At 64.9% G+C, this 18,570-nt stretch overlaps 1 protein-coding gene across 8 annotated transcripts; it reads left to right on the top strand.

The window, feature by feature from the left end:
* The first annotated feature begins 2,478 nt into the window (after positions 1-2,478).
* FGFR3 (fibroblast growth factor receptor 3) lies at positions 2,479-18,076 on the top strand. Of its 8 annotated transcripts, none has more exons than XM_073012577.1 (18): positions 2,479-2,681; positions 3,052-3,262; positions 8,509-8,778; positions 9,001-9,066; positions 10,619-10,788; positions 10,864-10,987; positions 11,077-11,267; positions 12,156-12,306; positions 13,564-13,754; positions 14,052-14,200; positions 14,578-14,699; positions 14,778-14,888; positions 14,972-15,162; positions 15,273-15,395; positions 15,478-15,548; positions 15,766-15,903; positions 16,047-16,152; positions 16,323-18,076. In XM_073012577.1, exons 2-18 carry the CDS (start codon positions 3,154-3,156, stop codon positions 16,470-16,472), a joined length of 2,433 nt encoding a protein of 810 aa, XP_072868678.1. In that variant the 5' UTR covers positions 2,479-2,681; positions 3,052-3,153; the 3' UTR covers positions 16,473-18,076. The 8 variants fall into 8 exon arrangements, with proteins under 8 accessions (XP_072868678.1, XP_008016336.1, XP_008016335.1 ...); XM_008018145.3 differs by lacking the exon at positions 12,156-12,306 and adding an exon at positions 12,933-13,077 and having other exon boundaries at positions 2,480-2,681; XM_008018144.3 differs by lacking the exon at positions 12,156-12,306 and adding an exon at positions 12,933-13,077 and having other exon boundaries at positions 2,500-2,681; positions 14,055-14,200; positions 16,326-18,076.
* The last annotated feature ends 494 nt before the right edge of the window (positions 18,077-18,570 follow it).

Raw genomic sequence — 18,570 nt, 5'->3', positions numbered from 1 at the left:
TTGGAGCCCCCAGGAGCTGCAAAAGGCAGGAAGGTCCTCCCTGGAGCCTTTGGAGGCAGTGCAGCCCTGCCTACACCTTGATTCCAGACATCTGGTCTTCCAGACTGTGAGAAAGTAAATTTAAGTCAACTAGTGTGTAGTAATTTGTGAGGGCAACCTAGAAATGCAGGATGCTACTGAACAAGGGAGTCCCAGGCTGCAACTGGAGGGATAGGTGGTAGGCCGGGGCCAGGGCTGCGGGGAAGAAGAGAGGGAGTGGGTCGTCAAAGTGCTCGGTCCCCAGTCCCTCCTCCTGCCAGCACTGCCCACTGGCCAAATCCATCCAGAAGCTGGAGACTAAGGGACCCTGAGAGATAGGGTCTGCAGGATCAGGCTTTCAGGGACAAATGGGAGAGGGACTGGGGTAGGGACACACCAGAAACAGACCCCTACTGGGCATTTCTGCCAAGGAGAGGATCCTGGTGGGGAAGAAAGCAGAAAGCTATGTGTCCACAGATGCATGGATGCTCCCATCCCAGAGACCAGGGTCCGTGGGTGCAGAGGGAGCCGGTCCTTCTTGGTGGTAGTGGGAAAGGAGCCGACTGCTCCACTGAGCCCTTCTACCTACAGAAGGGGCCCCGCTCAGCAGATGTTCCCTGAGGGAGACCTGCCCCATGCATGAGCTCCTTCCCACAGTCCCATTCAGTCCCCCAGGGGGAGGGGCAAGACTGTCAGGAGATGGCCACACGCATCCTGGTGCTTTCAGAACGTGATGACTTAGCTGGTTAAGAGAGCTAAGGCTGGGCCCGGTGGCTCACACCTGCAATCCCAGCACTTTGGGAAGCCAAGGCAGGTGGATCAGTTGAGGTCAGGAGTTCAAGACCAGCCTGGCCAACATGGCGAAGCCCCGTCTCTAATAATAATACAAAAATTAGCTGAGTGTGGTGGTGCACACCTGTAATCCTAGCTACTCGGAAGGCTGAGACAAGAGAATCACTTCAATCAGAGAGGCGGAGATTGTTTGAGCTGAGATTGTGCCACTGCACTCCAGTGCGGATGACAGAGCGAGACTCCTTCTCAAAAAAAAAAAAAAAAAAAAAAAAAGAGCAGGGCCAGTGTGCTGCTGTGCCCTGGGGAGCGGTGTCCCGGGAGGGGCCTGACTGGCAGTGGCCTGGGGCTGTGCTCTGGAGGGGGCTGGACAGTACACTTGGAGGTTAGTGAGGCTGGGCCCCAAGATGGTCTGGGGACATGGACTTGGCCAGACCAGGAAACAAGGGTGGCCGAGGACAAGTGCTGAGCCACCAAGTGGGCACAGAGGGGTGGGCATGAGGGCTCCCTGGGAGCAGAGCCCTTCCAAGGCCCTGAGGTCAGCCCAGGGACACCGTGGCCTCTGGGAGCTGCAGGGTTGGGCTGTGCATGGGCTGGGTAGGGTGAGCAAGCAGCCAGTCACTGAGGGGCTTTTAGCGCCCCTTTTCCTGATGAGTACATCTAGTCCTGGAAGCCACAAGCCAGGCGGGCAGCAGACCCGGCCGGCCCTCCTCCCAGCTCACTGGCTCCCATGGGCCCCGGACCTCCTTGGGCTTTGCCTGAAGATGGGAGCAGTTGGGCTTTTCCTTGTGAGGGTGGACACAGAAGCTAACAGTCATGTGGGGTAAGGGGACCCAGACACCCGCAGCGTCCCCCGCAGGGCAGTACCTTCCCCTCCTGGGAACCCACCTCACCAGTCCCAACCCTCCTCAGCTGGACTCTGAGCTCGCCCCGTGGAGCCTAGAACCTCGGGCCAGCTCAGGCTCTGCCACCAGCTCTTCATCATCCTCCCTCAGAGCCGGGCTGCGCTCCCCAAGCCAGGGGTCTCCAGCCCCTGCCCTTCATTCTAGGCCGGGCAGGCAGCCAGTCCCAGGCCTGTGTCCTCCTGGGGGGCAGGGGTAGGGACCTCTTGGGGCCGGGAACTCAGGCGGCTTAGGTGCATGCGGCTCGGCCCCAGGTTAGTCAACGCAGCCTCTGCTCCTCGCCAGTCAGGTACGCAGGCCGCGCCGGGCAGCCCCAGGCCTGCGGCGCACACCGGAGGCTCGGCCTGGAATGCCGTCCTGCCCTCCTCCACCTGAGGAATTCCCGCTCATACCACAGGGTTCAGCTCCGCGGCGTCTTGGCCAAGCCTCCTGACATCCCGACCCCCGCCGAGACCTCCCCTCTGAGCTCCTGAGCACAGCCCCAGGGGACCCGAGCCGCGCGCTGTGCAAACGGAGGCCTGCGCTCGCCCTCGGTGCGCCCCGTGCCCACCGCCCCCCGGGCCGCCCCGCGGTGCGATTGGGGGCCTCGCCCGCCTGCCCCGGCTCCCACGCCCTCGAGACCGCCGGGCGCCCCCGCCCGGCCACGCCCCCTCGGATACCCCGCTCCGCCCCGAGGGGGCGTGCCTTGTGCCCCGGCGAGTCGGGCGGGGGCCGGGCGGGAGCGGGGCGGGGCCGGGGCGGGGCGCGGACCGTCCCCCACTGGCTGCGGCGCGCGGGGCAACCCAGGCTCAGTGCGCGGTGGCGGCGGCGGTGGCGGCGTCGCGAGCAGCTGGCGCCGCGCGGTCTTGCTCTGCCGGTCGCACGGACGCACCGGCGGGCCGCCGGCCGGAGGGACGGGGCGGGAGCTGGGCCTGCGGACAGCGAGGCGGAGCGGGAGCCGCGCCTAGCGAGCCGGACTCCGGCGCCCGCCAGGTCGGTGCTTGGGTCCCGGCAGGCGCGCGGAGGGGTCCAACGGTGCGCGCGGAGGGGCCGGGGCGCGGCAGTCGCGGAACCACAGCAGTCCCTGCGGCGGGCCGGGCCGGGGCGCGGGCTTCCCGCTCCGGAAAGTTTGCCGCCGCCGCCGCCGCCCTGGGAGGGCTCTGCAGCAGCCAGGGAGGGAAGGGGGAGGAGGGAGGAACCGCGGCGGGGAGGAGGCGGCCGGCGCCAGGCGGCCCGGGAGCTCTGGGCGGCGGCGGCGGCGGGCGGGGCGGCTGGGGGTCGGAGGGGTCGGGGCGCAGGAGCCGGCCACCGCCGCTTTCGTCCCTACCCGCGCCGCTAACGAGCTGCCCTCCTCCTCCCGCAGTTTCCCGAGCGGCGCCCGCCTCCCGCCGGTGCCCGCGCCGGGCCGTGGGGGGCAGTATGCCCGCGTGCGCCGCCTGAGGACGCCGCGGCCCCCGCCCCCGCCATGGGCGCCCCTGCCTGCGCCCTCGCGCTCTGCGTGGCAGTGGCCATCGTGGCCGGCGCCTCCTCGGAGTCCTTGGGGACGGAGCAGCGCGTCGTGGGGCGAGTGGCAGGTAAGAAGGGACCCACTGGGCACGGGAGGGGCCGGCCCGTGCGGGCAGAGGCGTTGGGGACGAGAACCGGCCCCGGGTTGGAGGGGACTCCGGGTGTGAGTGACGCCCCGGGGTCAGCGCCCGGATTCCGCTGCCTCCTTCCCGGAGAGCGCGGCCAGCGGTAGCGCGGCGACTTGTGGGGCGCCTGGAGCCGCAGGTACCCCCCAAATGCGAGGCCGCCACGGGGAGCCAGGCTGGGGCTTGGCGTCCGCAGCCCCGTCCCCTGCGGCTCCCCAGCCCTGGCCTGTCGGAAGGGCGCGGGTTTCCCCATTTCCACGATTCCCGGTGTTCTTCGGGTTCTGCGCAGACGGAAAGTTCCCATTGTTGGCGTCCCCCTCCCCCGGACCCCAGTTTGTGGCCAGCTTCGGCCAAGGGGAGAGGCCGGACTTCTGAGGATGGGTGTGCGCGTCAGCGAAGCCCGGCCCCTGCCCGCCGGACGAGGCTGCAGCCTCCAGCGCCCCCGCTGCCGACCCTGCCGGTGCCCGGGGGCTGAGGGCGCTTCCCCGTGGGTGCGCGCCGAGCTCCAGGCGAGCGAGGAGCGCCTGTCCCAGCGTCGCGGGCCCTAGACCGGGCTGGCGGTCCAAGTCCTGCAGGACGTCGAGGGTCTGAAGGGAACTGAGGGGAAGGGGCGCCCGGCCCGCCCTGCACGCGCGCCGCGGTTCCTCGCGGGTCGGGCCGAGAGCTCCGGTGCCGCCGCCCCGTACACGCTGCCGGCTCCGGGCGGGGAAGGGGGCGCGCACAGCCCAGCCCGGCGGCCGCGCGGAGGGAGGCCTTGGCCCGGTGAGCTCGCGCCCCACCCGGGCCCAGGCCCGAACAGCCGCTCCTTTGTACCTCGGCGCGGCCACAGACCGCGCATTGATGGCGGCGCGGCGGCTCGCGGGGAGGTGTGAGCGGCTGCGGGCGCGGCGGGCCGGGGAGGGCGCCGGGAGGGCCGAGGCAGATGGCGGCCGCCCCGCCCGCGCCCCCGCGCCCCCTTCTCCGGCGGCGGCTGCAGCCTCCCGGAACAATGTCATTTTTTTTATGAATGAAAGTGGCCCGCCGCTTGAATGTGCGTGTCATTCAGCGGCGTGACAGGGGCCGTCGGGAGGTCAGCGCGCGCTTTTAGCGCCTGCTCGGGCGGCCCCGCTTCCAGGGGTGCGGGAGGGGCGGCCGCGGGGGGAGCCTGGCTTTCGTATTCTCATTCAGATAAAGATATTACTCCCTACGGCCCGGGAATGTCAGCCAGCCCCGGGGAGGGGCGGCGGCCAGGCTGCGGAGCCTCTCCCGGACCCCCTGCGGGCGCGCGGGGCCTCCCCCACTCGCCCCTGGAACGCCCCGCCCCCCGCCTTGGGGCAGCGACCCCGCCCGCACTGGAGCTGGTGAAACAGGTAGTGAGTTGATGGGTCAATAAACTTAATCCGGTTCCTTAACAAGATGGGCCGGGCAGTAAAAATACAAAGACCTCGTGAAATGGACTGAGGTCTAGGCTGGCGCTTGCCCGGGAACATAAATTATGGAGCCTTGGCTGGCGATGGTCAAGGGCGGTGGGGAAGGTTTTGGCCCCTGGACTGCCCTGGCCACCCCAGGCCCTGCCAGGACAACCGCCATCTCCCCAGAGGGCCATGTTCCTGGTTGGAACCTAGGGGGACCCCCCAGGGTGCAGGGAGGAAGACAAGGTCGGCTCTCCCACAGCCCCACACCCCCCAGCAGGGGTCTCAGGGTGCAGGGTCTTTCCCGAAGGTGCTGACTGAATCCTCCCCCACCCCTCCTCTGCCGGGCTGGACTTTGAGCCGCGTGGGCCTCTGGGTGGTTCATTAACCTGGGCTGAGCCTGGCCTCCAGGTCCTTGTGTGAGTCTAGGAACCCCTCCTTACCCCCCAGCCCCCCAGCTCTCAGGTACTTGGAGCTGGAACTGGGAATGGGGCACTCCTTGTTACAGCTGAGCTTGGGTGGGAGTCCAGGAGCTCGGGGGTCCCCTGGAGGAGGGGGGTCCAAAGTCACCCCATCTAGGGAGGCAGGCAGCCCTCATCTGAGTGACTGAGGAGTGAATGAGCTGGGAGTGGAGCCACCTTTGGTGGGGTAGGGGGTTGGCCTGGACCTCCAGGCTGCCAGCCCAGGCTCGGGTGCCCTCTTCGAACCTCAGTTTCCTCACCTGTCCAAGAGAACCGATAATGGCAGACTGTTTGAAGGATTAGGCCGGATAACCCTGGCAAGCCCTCTTTAGCCTGCCCAGCCCCCAGATCCCTTTTTTCCTGACTTTATTGTGAAACTCTGAAGAGGAATGTCTCCAGGTGGGGAGACAGGGAGGCTGGACTTTTGGAGTCCTCCTCCTCTTAGGCTATTTTATGGCCCCTGCCTGGCAATACCTGCTGCCCCCCAGAGAGCTGCAGAGAACTTCATGTGCATCCAAAACCAAAACGTGTTGTTCCCTGACCCTAAGCCCTCATCTCACCCCAAAACCCAAATAAACCCCTGGGGCAGCCAGCTCTGGAAGTGAGTCTGAATTTGCTCGTTGTTCTCTGGGGTCAACCCAAGGGGCTTATGATGGAGCAAGCCTCCTCCACCCTCTCACCCATGCTCCTTCACATGCACTGGGCCTCCCCTGCAGAGACCCGGAACCTGGAGAAAGGTTCCCCAGGCCAGAGTTTGGCCGTCCCCAGCACCCTGGCCTAACGGACATCAGTCCTGGGGCAAGAGACCCAGGGCAGGGAGCGCCTCTCACCCCCACTCTCACTTCTCCAGCCACCCAACAGGGTGTGGTGCCTTCCCTGAGCTCCTGGGCCTGTGGGGTGGGATTTTCACATTGTGCCCCAATGGGGGAAACTGAGGTACATGACCAGTGAGTGGCAGAGTCTCTGGGACTAGGAAACATCCCCCAGGTCCAGCACAGCCCCTCTGGCACACAGCAGAGGGCTGTTGTTGGCATGTGGAGCCCAAGTAGAGGTTGGCACTGTGTGGGGTTGGGGCGCCTGCAGGAGCGTGTGTTGTGGGATCCATAGAAGGGGGGGCTACCCCGCCTTGGGTACAGCAGGAGTTTTGTCTGCGATGTGTTTGGGCACCAGTGTCTGTGTGGTGTCAGTGGGGCCTCCCTTTTGTTGATCAAGAAAGAAAGAACCCTTCCTGGGGCCGCTGGGAGGCTAAAGCTCTGTCATGCCTGGCAGCTGGGTGGGGTATGGGGGCCCCACCCAACTGCTGACTCCCCAGGGGGGTCAGACCTTGAGCTCATAGTGGCCACTCATGCCTTGTGTCACAGCGTCCTTCACCTGGTGTTCCCCACCCAGCCCCTCCTGGGGTGCCCTGGCCTCTGTTGGCACCTAGTAGGCAGGCAGCAGGGGGGCAGTCAGGGCTCCACCCTCCCCACCACACACGGGCAGATGGCCATCGGTGTGGCTGGCCTGGGGCTGCTCTGTCCCCCGTTCCCCCGCGCTGGACCAGGCTGAAGCGAATACTTGTGTGGATGGCTTGACCTGTTGTCTCCACTCAGACCAAACCGGAACCAACCAGCTGTTGCCCTTGGGCCAAGGCCTGCAGCTGAGGCTGCCATGACCAGCCTGTTCTCGGCCTTCTGGGGGGCCTCAAGCAGCTCCCAGCTCTGGGTGGTCCCCACAAGACACTGGCCAGAACTGGAGGGCTGGAGGTCAGGCCAGGAGCCCCCCTGGCTGCAGGGTCCCCGCAGGGGCAGTCTTTGAGCTGTGGGTCCCTGTGGGGTGAGGGCTCCCGTGATGCTTCAGGGGATGAGTGTGGGCCCTTCTGGCTGGCAGGGTCACGCTGGGCACTGGGCGTGTGTGGCTGGATTAGGTGGGTTGGGGAGAATAGGGCCTGGCCAGGCAGTCAGGGACTGGTGTGGCCAGAGTGGGCAGCTGGGTCCCCGAATCTAGGCCACGCGTCTGCAGAATGACAAGTGATGGCGCAACCCGCCCAGCTGGGTCTGAAGAAGGAGACTGCCTGGGGGACCACCCACCCCTGTCCCGGCCCCAAGCCCAGGCCTCCCGCCTGCACGCATTGTCTGGCCCTGGCAGGGAAGCCTAGGGGTGATGGTCCCCCCAGCCCTGCCCGTGGTGTGTCCTTGGGTCACAGGCTTTGGTGGCCCCGGGGAGCTGGGAAGCTGCTGGGGAGGGACCCAGGGGCCGCCTGCACGTTTGCCCCTGTGGGTGAGCCCCAACCCCAGCTTCTCAGCCCCCAGGGAGGGACCGGGGCTGCTGACCTGCTCTGTGGCTCTCACAGCTTCCTGGCCCCAGCCTGGTCCTCATCTGTGAGGGGGCCCCAGTCCCCCTGCAGGCAGCAGGACCCCACCACCAGGCCCCCTTGAGGGCCCGCCTAGGCCTCCCCAGTTCCTGGCCTGTGAGGGACTGTGAGACCCCCCGGCTGGACCCAGCGACATGTTCATACTTTGCTCTTCGCCGTGTGTTTTCTGTCATGACTGCTGTGTGGAGCTTCCATAGGAGCTGCAGGATACAGAACCTTGTCCGCCCCAGGGAGCCCCCACCCCCGCCCCAGCCCCCTTGCGCTGCTCCGGCCTGCGCTCTGCCCGGTGAACCCGCGCATTGCCCCCTAGATCCGTCCATATGGTCACGTGACCCTGCACCTCCTCCTCCTCGCCTGTTCTGTTCCCTGGCTGTCCATCGGAACTGCTCTTCAGGCCCATATGGGGTGCGGGGGCTGCTGAGAGGGACGGACCCCTCCTGGGGTGAATCTGCGCCACGTGGGGGCCTGGCCGACTAACGCTGTCGTAGTACCTCTGTCGAGCTCAGTATCCTCCGAGCTCCATTTCAGCCGAAGGCCAGCAAAGGGCAGCCTGTCCCCTTTGCCCCTAGCACCTGCCCATTGTGGTGCCGCCTGTGAGACAACCGTGGATTTTATGTTTTCAAGCAGTTGAGCAAATCAAAAGAACGAAGAGTCACACTTTGTGACACTTTGAGATTTGAATTCTCCGCGTCCATGAATGAAGCGTTGTGGGGGCACCGCCATGGGGTTGGCTGCAGGTTGTGTGGGGAAGGTGGCTGTCACACCAAGGCAGACCGGAGTCCTTGAGACAGAGACTGGTTGGCAAAGCTGAAGATAGAGACCTCTGGCCCTTTCGGGGCACGGTTTCCAGCCCCTGGTCTGGTGGGACCCTGGATCTGGGTCAGAGCCTTCCTCACTCAGGGCGGCTGAGGCCTCCACTGCTGTGTCTGTAAACGGTGCCAGGTTTGGGGGTGCCTGCCTCATGGTCGCCCATCTTGCCCGCAGAAGTCCCCGGCCCGGAGCCCAGCCAGCGGGAGCAGTTGGTCTTCGGCAACGGGGACGCTGTGGAGCTGAGCTGTCCCCCGCCCGGGGGTGGTCCCATGGGGCCCACTGTCTGGGTCAAGGATGGCACAGGGCTGGTGCCCTCGGAGCGTGTCCTGGTGGGGCCCCAGCGGCTGCAGGTGCTGAATGCCTCCCACGAGGACTCTGGGGCCTACAGCTGCCGGCAGCGGCTCACACAGCGAGTACTGTGCCACTTCAGTGTGCGGGTGACAGGTGAGCTCTGGGGCCATGCCAGCTACAGAAACAAACCGAGTGCCGGGCTCCCTGAGTCCCTGTGTGGGTTAGGAGCGGCTGGGGGTCTCTCTGGTCATTGGTGGAGAGGAGGGCACCCCCAAGAAGTGTTGCCCAAATAGGGGACTCTTTCTCACCTGGAGGGGCACCTGGGGGCCTCCTGGGGCAGGTTGGGCATTGGACATGGCCATCTCTGCCTTGCAGACGCTCCATCCTCGGGAGATGACGAAGACGGGGAGGACGAGGCTGAGGACACAGGTGTGGACACAGGTGGGAGCAGGGTCCAGGGTCAGGCCGGCCATGGTGGGGCCTGTTGCCACCGCCAAGTCCTGCCCTCCACAGGCAGCTAAGGGCCTAAGGCCCTGGGACAACCTCCCTGGGGTCACCCCAAAGGTCCAGTCCCCTCAGGATGCAGGAGGGGCTGAGCCACTGACATGGCTCTAGATGCCCGACCCTGGCTCCCTGGTGGCAGGGTTGTGGTGCACGGGGACACCCGTGTTGCTGATGGGGAGACTGAGGCACAGGGCCCTGGGGGTTCTAGGAGCAGGAGGAGGCCAGGGCTGGCCTGTGGAGCTCTGGTGTTGGCCATAGGTGAGGTGGACGCTGTAGGTATGAGCATAGCACAGCAGGGCGCTCAGGTGGCTGCCATGGGGTGGATGGGCCCAGGGTGAGGGCGCCAGCCGGGGGCACCTACCACAGCCAGTGGCGGGCAGGGTGGCTGGCAGGAGGTGGCTGGCGGGTGGGCTGCAGCTGTGGGAGAGCTGTCAGGGACGATGCCTGGTGTCCCGGCCTGGAACCCTGGCAGGCGGACTTTGCCAAGTTGTAGAGCGGGGAGGTGGGACTTCTGGTTCTGGAGGGACTCTGAGGTGAGTGCGTGCAGGGGAGGGTCATCATGGCACAGACGTGGGGGGCAGTCACGACTTGCGGACTGATGGTGTGTGGGCCGGGTCCCTGGGTCAGTGGGGTGAGCAGGTGAGGAGGGGAGGCTGAGTCCATGAGATAAACTGAGTTGGGGGAACTCACCCTGGGGGTTTCCAGGAGGCCTGGGAGGGAGCTCAGCACCCTGGGGTGCCTCTTTCCAGCCTGTGTCCACACTGCTTCTTGCTGGGCCTCAGTGCCCCTGATGGGTGTGTCCCTGGAGGGGGCTGGCAGTGAGGTCACTGAGGGGAGGACTGCTCCCCTCCTGGGGGATGCCAGCTCAGCCTTGCCTGGAGTCCTGGCAGGAAGGCAGTCCCAGCCCTGAGGAAGGAGAAAAACCAGTTGGGCTGTGAGGGAGGGGTGGTGGGAGCCCTGGACATCGAGATGGGAGGAGGCAGGGCCTGGGTGCCCGTCAGACTCGGAGCTCTGCAGAGGGTGGTGTAGGGTCTCTGATTCCCGTGGGCCCATGCTGCACAGCTGCCTCCAAGGCTCCTGGCTCTGCAGGTGACTGGGCTCCTCTCCTGATAAACTGCTCCCGGGTCCTGGCTTGTCCACTACATCAGGCTGCCCCCTTGGTTCTCAGTCTCCCCATTGGGGGGCCTGGCCCCTGGCAAACCTCTCTGGGCGGGTGGGCACCCCTGGCCAACGCCCTGTGCCCCTCGACTTCACAGGTCCAGGCAGAGCATCCTGGAGGGAAGGGAAGGGGAAACATGGCCCAGCTCTGAGAAAGCCCCGGGGTGGGGACATGGTGTGGAGGCTCCTGGGAGCCTCATCCCACCCTCTTCCTACACAGGAGGGGAAACTGAGACTGGGGGTGGGCAGGGGCAGCTTTGGGAAGGAGGTTGTTCAGAGGGGCCTCTGCTCCCACTCGGGTCATGGCCTTCACGTGCACCTCGGCCAGCAGGGGCCCCTTACTGGACTCGGCCCGAGCGGATGGACAAGAAGCTGCTGGCTGTGCCAGCCGCCAACACCGTCCGCTTCCGCTGCCCGGCTGCTGGCAACCCCACTCCCTCCATCTCCTGGCTGAAGAATGGCAAGGAGTTCCGCGGCGAGCACCGCATCGGAGGCATCAAGGTGGGCGTGGCAGGGTGGCTCTGGGCCTGGCGGGCGCGGTGGTTGCTGCCTCCACTCACTTGTGCCCCGCTGCAGCTGCGGCACCAGCAGTGGAGCCTGGTCATGGAAAGTGTGGTGCCCTCGGACCGTGGCAACTACACCTGCGTGGTGGAGAACAAGTTTGGCAGCATCCGGCAGACATACACGCTGGACGTGCTGGGTGAGGGCCTTGGGCTGGCATGGGTCTGGGGCGGCAGTGGTGGCAGCGGTGAGGGAGGGGTGGCCCCTGAGCATCATCTGCCCCCACAGAGCGCTCCCCGCACCGGCCCATCCTGCAGGCGGGGCTGCCGGCCAACCAGACGGCGGTGCTGGGCAGCGATGTGGAGTTTCACTGCAAGGTGTACAGTGATGCACAGCCCCACATCCAGTGGCTCAAGCACGTGGAGGTGAATGGCAGCAAGGTGGGCCCCGACGGCACACCCTACGTCACCGTGCTCAAGGTGGGCCACCGTGTGCTCATGGGTGCCGCGGCTCAGGCTCCTGGGCTGGCCCCAAGGGTGCCCCATGGCTGGGGGTTGCATGAGGATTGGGGCCTAGGGGTTGGAGCTTCGGGGGAAGAAGCTGTGGGGGTGCTCGTGGGGCCAAGTCTCAGCCACCCCACACCTCGGGCCACAGGCAGCTGCGGTGGGAGCTGTTTCTGTGTCTGCAGAGGGCCAGCCTCGGCCACTGAATCCCTGACATGGAGCTACCCACAGGGGCCTCTCGGGGGTGGGTGTGACTCGGGCAGCAGTGGTGCCCCAGGACAGGAGGGCAGTGGCCAAGCCCTCCAGGCCCCCTCTGGACCTCAGAGGCAGTGGCTGAGCCCCGACTTGGCCAATTGGCAGTCGTCAGCTGTGTGCATTGGGGCCCGAGCTTACTGTCTGCCCGCCTCCCGGAGCCCTTAGCTCTGTTCCCACGGCTGCCGGGTGGGGGCCACTGAATTGGGACGGTTGCGACACTCAAAGCCCAAAGAGAAACATCTGTTCAGAGAGAAGACGGTCTGATGGGGGTGGGGAGCAGGCCCAGGGCGAGGGTGGAGTCCAGACCCTGCCCAGAGAGAGGCCACCTCCGGCCCTGTCCAGGGCCCAGGTTCTGCAAGAGCCCCGGGGAGGGCAGGCCAGCGACCAGGGGCTGTCTGAGGGTCTGGGCTGGGTTGTTGGGGTGGAGGCAGAGATGTGCATCCTGTGGAACCACAGCCACCGTGAAGTGCCTCCACGCCTCCTCCAGGCAGCCTTCGGGGCTGACGCAGCCCAGCCTCCGTCTGTACCTTGGGGGTCTCCCATATCCTGCCTCGTGCCCGGCGGGGCTGCGTCAGGGGCGTGCCTGAGCCAGGTCTCTTGTCCCCGCAGTCCTGGATCAGTGAGAGTGTGGAGGCCGACGTGCGCCTCCGCCTGGCCAATGTGTCGGAGCGGGACGGGGGCGAGTACCTCTGTCGAGCCACCAATTTCATAGGCGTGGCCGAGAAGGCCTTTTGGCTGAGCGTTCACGGGCCCCGAGCAGGTAACGACTCTGTCCCATGCCGGCCGGCACAAGAGCTCCAGCTCCAAGGCCCTGGCCGCGCGCCCTGCACGCCCCGCACGCCCAGCCCTGCTCGCTCCCGCCCCCGGCTCGCGCTCTGCTCGTGGCCGCCTCGGCAAGGCTGGCAGCTCCAGCCTCCACGGTGACCATCCGCTTCGAGCCCTGTGGTCTACGCCGACCCTTCCCGCACGCCTGCGCCCCGCACAGGAGGTGCCCGGTGCCCACCGGGCCGGCTCCGTGCCGTCTGTGAGCGCCCCCTTCCGCCTCTCCGCCCCCGCCCGCTGCCTGCTCGCTTCCGCAGCCTGTGTGTCCGTGTGTCCATCCTCCACCTGCACCCGCCCGGCTCTGCGCTAACCCGCATGCTGCCTGCCCGCCTGCCGCTCACCTGGGACAGAGGACTCGCCGGTGGAGGGGCCTGGCTTCGGGCTCGGTACCGGTGCACCAGGCGGAGGGCCCTCGGCCGCGTGGCAGTGACCAAGTTGGCGGTGGCTGAGGAGTTGGTGGTGGCGGCGTTTTCCTTGCAGCGGCTGGATCCTGCCGTGTGGACTCTGTGCGGTGCCCGCAGGGCGGTGCTGGCGCTCGCCTATCGCTCTGCTCTCTCTTTGTAGACGGCGGGCGCTAATACCACCGACAAGGAGCTAGAGGTTCTGTCCTTGCACAACGTCACCTTTGAGGACGCCGGGGAGTACACCTGCCTGGCGGGCAATTCTATTGGGTTTTCCCATCACTCTGCGTGGCTCGTGGTGCTGCCAGGTACCGGCTTCTGCTGCTGCTGCTCCGCACTGTCTCGGGGACGCTGGCTCGGGACATGCCACAGCCGCCAGGATGGACGGGAATCCTATAGCTTATGGCCGCCCCGCTCCTCGAGCCCTCACACCTGGCCGTGTGCCCGGTGTGGGGGCAACGTTGGCCTGGCCCGGTCCTGGTCCCAGAGGGGCCCCATCAGCCCCCTCGATCCCCCTTCCCGTCTGGGTCCCCAAAGGCCCCTCCTGCGGCTCTGGTGTCTCCTGGGCGCCTGGTGGCGGTGTGGGACTGGCTGGCTCTGCTGGGCTCCTCCTCTCCAGGGTCTGGTCCTCCAGACTCACCTGAGTTACTGACCGCAAGACCTTCCAGACAAGGCGGGTGCTGAGGTTCTGAGCCCCCTCCCGCTCCCAGTGGTGCCTGCAGCTCTGAGCCAGGGGCATCCATGGGGGCCCGGGGTGGGGGCCAGGCCAGGCCTCAATGCCCGTGTCTTTGCAGCCGAGGAGGAGCTGGTGGAGGCTGACGAGGCGGGCAGTGTGTACGCAGGCATCCTCAGCTACGGGGTGGGCTTCTTCCTGTTCATCCTGGTGGTGGCGGCTGTGACGCTCTGCCGCCTGCGCAGCAGCCCCAAGAAGGGCCTGGGCTCCCCCACCGTGCACAAGATCTCCCGCTTCCCACTCAAGCGACAGGTAACAGAAAGTAGATACCAGGTTCCGAGCTGCCTGCCCGCCGGGCCTCCCGGAGTCCCCCTCGGCCCACGCTGGTCCTTGGCTGTGCGAGTCCTCTGCAGCCAGGCAGGCTCACCTCTCCTTGTCTTTGGTCACCATGTAGAGCCCAGGGTACTTTGGGACACAAAACATTCTAAAAACCTTCATTCAATGCTGGTGGAAGTCAGAATGCCCCCGCTTCCGGCCCAGCACTGACCCCCAGCTGTACCTCCACGCCCCATTGCCCACACGGCGCCAACCTGCCCCTGCTGACCCAAGCAGGTGTCCCTGGAGTCCAACGCGTCCATGAGCTCCAACACACCGCTGGTGCGCATCGCAAGGCTGTCCTCAGGGGAGGGTCCCACGCTGGCCAATGTCTCCGAGCTTGAGCTGCCTGCTGACCCCAAATGGGAGCTGTCTCGGGCCCGGTCAGTGGTGCTGAGGGCTGGTGTGGGCTGTAGGGGGCTCGGTGGTGGGGGTGAAACAGCCGCCAGGCAGGGGCCCGGCCGCGTTTAGGGGCCATCAGGGATGTGGTGGATGTTGGGTGTGGCTGGGGCTCTGTGGAGATGCTCCTGGGGTGGGTGCATGGCAGTGTTTCAAGGTGCCGTATTTGGAGGGGCAGCAAGGGCGGGAGGCCGTAGGTGACACTCTTCATCCTTACGAGCAGGCTGTAGGGGGAGCATGGAGGGCTTCCTGGAGGTGGTGGCTCTGGGCCTCAAGGGCTGGGCCAGGCGGGGGTGGGGACTGTGGTGGGCTGAGAGTGGATGAGCTTGCATGCTCATGGCCCCTCTGCCTCCACTGCCAGGCTGACCCTGGGCAAGCCCCTTGGGGAGGGCTGCTTCGGCCAGGTGGTCATGGCGGAGGCTATCGGCATTGACAAGGACCGGGCCGCCAAGCCTGTCACCGTAGCCGTGAAGATGCTGAAAGGTGAGGAGGGGGCGGCCAGGGGTGCAGGGCCGGGCTGGGGGTGCTGCCGCCTGACACAGGCCCTCCCTCCTTGCACAGATGATGCCACTGACAAGGACCTGTCAGACCTGGTGTCTGAGATGGAGATGATGAAGATGATTGGGAAACACAAGAACATTATCAACCTGCTGGGCGCCTGCACGCAGGGCGGTAGGTGTGGTGGTAGCGGCGGTGGTGCCAGGTGGGCAGCCCTCCTGGGTCTGGCAGCCCCTCTGAGGAGCCCGTGCCCCCAGGGCCCCTGTACGTGCTGGTGGAGTACGCGGCCAAGGGCAACCTGCGCGAGTTTCTGCGGGCGCGGCGGCCCCCGGGCCTGGACTACTCCTTCGACACCTGCAAACCGCCTGAGGAGCAGCTCACCTTCAAGGACCTGGTATCCTGTGCTTACCAGGTGGCCCGAGGCATGGAGTACCTCGCCTCCCAGAAGGTGAGCAGGGTGGCAGGTGTGGGTGGAGCAGGCTGGGCACTGCCCTGAGATGCTGGGAGCAGCAGGGAGAGGTGGAGAGGCTTCAGCCCTGCCTCCCATCCCTTCCCCAGTGCATCCACAGGGACCTGGCTGCTCGAAATGTGCTGGTGACCGAGGACAACGTGATGAAGATTGCAGACTTCGGGCTGGCTCGCGACGTGCACAACCTTGACTACTACAAGAAGACAACCAACGTGAGCCCGGCCCTGGGGTGGGGGGTGGGGGCCATGCTAGGAGGACACCTGGCGCCAACACTGCCTTACCAATCCCTTCCAGGGCCGGCTGCCCGTGAAGTGGATGGCACCTGAGGCCCTGTTTGACCGAGTCTACACCCACCAGAGTGACGTGTATGTGTTCTCCAGACCCCTGGCTTCAGGGGTGGAGGCGGGAACTGGGCAGAGCCAGGACCCCAGCTGCAGCCCCCACGCCTGTGCCCTGGGGCTCATGGGCGTGGTCTCTACCCCTCCCTGGGGCAGCAGCGCAGCCCTGGCCTGTTCCGCTGGTGCCCGCCCAGGTGTCTGTCCTGGGAGTCTCAGGACAGCCTGACCTCGCCTCCCCCTGCAGCTGGTCCTTTGGGGTCCTGCTCTGGGAGATCTTCACTCTGGGGGGCTCTCCGTACCCCGGCATCCCTGTGGAGGAGCTCTTCAAGCTGCTGAAGGAGGGTCACCGGATGGACAAGCCGGCCAACTGCACACACGACCTGTGAGCGCCATCCCTGGCCCTCCACTGGCTCCTCGGGTGGGAGGCCCTCCAGGGCTGGGCGGGGTAAGGACTGGCAGCCCTTCAGGCTGTTCTCGAATAAGATGGGAAGCGGCGGGGCTCACACCTGAGCACCCTGCCTGCAGGTACATGATCATGCGGGAGTGCTGGCACGCTGCGCCCTCCCAGAGGCCCACCTTCAAGCAGCTGGTGGAGGACCTGGACCGTGTCCTCACTGTGACGTCCACCGACGTGAGTGCTGGCTCTGGCCTAGTGCCACCCCCATGCCCCCCCTGCCCCCAGCCATCCTGCCTCCCAGAGTGCTGAGGTGTGGGGCAGGCCCTCTGGGGCACAGCCTGGGCACAGCGGTGGCTGTGCGAAGAGGGGCTTTGTGGGACAGTGCTCACCCCGCCTCCCACCAGCAGGAGTACCTGGACCTGTCAGCGCCCTTCGAGCAGTACTCCCCCGGCGGCCAGGACACCCCCAGCTCCAGCTCCTCAGGGGATGACTCCGTGTTTGCCCACGACCTGCTGCCCCCGGCCCCACCCAGCAGTGGGGGCTCGCGGACGTGAAGGGCCACTGGTCCCCAACAATGTGAGGGGGTCCCTAGCAGCCTACCCTGCTGCTGGTGCACAGCCACTCCCCGGCATGAGACTCAGTGCAGATGGAGAGACAGCTACACAAAGCTTCAGTCTGTGTGCATCTGTGTGTGTGTGTGTGTGTGTGTGTGTGTGTGTGTGTCTGCGTGCGTGCGCGCGCATCTCGTGGCCTCCAGGTGCAGAGGTACACCCTGGGTGTCCCTGCTGCTGTGCAACGGCCTCCTGACGTGCTGCAGCACCAAGGGGCCTTTGTTCTGGGGGGACCCAGTGCAGAATGTAAGCGGGCCCACCCGGTGGGACCCCCATGGGGCAGGGAGCTGGGCCCAACATGGCCCCAGCCTCTGCCTTTGCACCACAGGACATCACAGGGTGGGCCTCAACCCCTCCCACACCCAAAGCTGAGCCTGCAGGGAAGCCCCAAGTGTTGAGCACCTTGTTCCTGGGGGTGTTAGTGGCACTGCCCCCCGACCTCCAGGCTTTCCCAGTTCCCACCCTACCCCTCAGAGACTGAAATTACGGGTACCTGAAGATGGGAGCCTCTACCTTTTATCCAAAAGGTTTATTCCAGAAACTAGTGTACATTTCTATAAATAGATGCTGTGTATATGGTATATATACATACATACATATATATAAAATATATGGAAGAGGAAAAGACTGGTACAACGGAGGCCTGCGACCCTGGGGGCACAGGAGGCAGGCGTGGCCCTGGGCGGGGAGGGAGGCCCCAGGGGTCTCACCCATGCAAGCAGAGGAGCGGGGCCTTTTCTGGCACCGCAGTTTTGTTTTAAAACTGGACCTGTATATTTGTAAAGCTATTTATGGGCCCCCGGCACCCTCGTTCCCACACCCCAACACTTCTAGCATTTAGCCAGCCACGTGGCGGAGAGTTTTAATTTTTAACTTATTAACAGCCGAGAAGGTTTATCCTGCCTATAGAGGGACAGCCAAGAATGTACGTCCAGCCTGCCCCGGAGCTGGAGGATTCCCTCCAAGCCTAAAAGGTCGTTAATAGTTGGAGGTGATTCCATTGAGTGAGGATATTTTATTTCCTTCGTCCTTCTTTTTCAGGAGAATTAGATTTCTATAGGATTTTTCTTTAGGAGATTTATTTTTTGGACTTCAAAGCAAGCTGGTATTTTCATACAAATTCTTCTAATTGCTGTGTGTCCCAGGCGGGGAGATGGTTTCCAGGGAGGGGCCGGCCCTGCATGCAGGTTCAGATGTTATTAGATGTTACAAGTTTATATATATCTATATATATAATTTATTGAGTTTTTACAAGATGTATTTGCTGTAGACTTAACACTTCTTACGCAATGCTTCTAGAGTTTTATAGCCTGGACTGCTACCTTTCAAAGCTTGGAGGGAAGCTGTGAATTCAGTTGGTTGGTTCTGTACTGTTACTGGGCACTGAGTCTGGGCGGCTGTCCCTTGCTTGCCTGCAGGGCATGGCTCAGGGTGGTCTCTTCTTGAGACCCAGTGCATGGTGGCCAGAGGTGTCACCCAAACCTGCAGGTGCGATTTTGTTAACCCAGCGACGAACTTTGCAAAAAATAAAGACACCTGGTTCCTAACCTGGCTCTGAGGTTTCTGCCTCCCGTTCTTCTGGGATAGGGGAGGGAGGGGTTACTGGCTGCCAGGTGGTCCCAGGTGGATGCTGGCAGCAGCACCGAAGGTCCCTGGTGGTCTGGGAGCCCCAAGGGCGAGGAGATTTACGGGAGGGCCCTGGTGGGAGGGAGCAGGGTGCCTGGGGGTGCACTGCCCTGGCTGCGCCCAGCTCGTGGGTTCCGGAGGTGGTGGTAGTGGGGAGGGTCCTGTCCCACTAGCTGTGAGGCAGACCTTCCCTCATCACCCCACCCCTGGCATCTGCCTTCCCAGTCAACTGGGGAGCTTTCTGGGCATCCCCCGCATGGAGCCAAAAGTAAGCAAAACCCTCTTGGGGCCCTGGGGGGCTACACAGGTGGCCACTCTCTGGGTCAGCCTCTGCCCTCCCAGGCCGGGCAACCAGTGCCCCCACTGCCTTGGGCTCCATCAGGGTCCCCCACAGTGACACCACCTTTGGGCAGAT

The sequence above is a fragment of the Chlorocebus sabaeus genome, chromosome 27 (assembly GCF_047675955.1).
Source record: "Chlorocebus sabaeus isolate Y175 chromosome 27, mChlSab1.0.hap1, whole genome shotgun sequence".
Taxonomy (NCBI): Eukaryota; Metazoa; Chordata; class Mammalia; order Primates; family Cercopithecidae; genus Chlorocebus; species Chlorocebus sabaeus.
Note: the sequence above shows the minus strand (reverse complement) of the source record. Positions and strands in the feature narration are given on the sequence as shown.

What these genes read in the sequence shown, in the direction of transcription:
- FGFR3 (XM_073012577.1), top strand. Translation starts at nt 3,154, where the DNA reads ATGGGCGCCCCTGCCTGCGCCCTCGCGCTCTGCGTGGCAGTGGCCATC. An exon ending in CGTCGTGGGGCGAGTGGCAG is followed by an intron (nt 3,263 to 8,508) that starts GTAAGAAGGGAC and finishes TCTTGCCCGCAG; the next exon opens with AAGTCCCCGGCCCGGAGCCC. An exon ending in TGGGAGCTGTCTCGGGCCCG is followed by an intron (nt 14,201 to 14,577) that starts GTCAGTGGTGCT and finishes CTCCACTGCCAG; the next exon opens with GCTGACCCTGGGCAAGCCCC.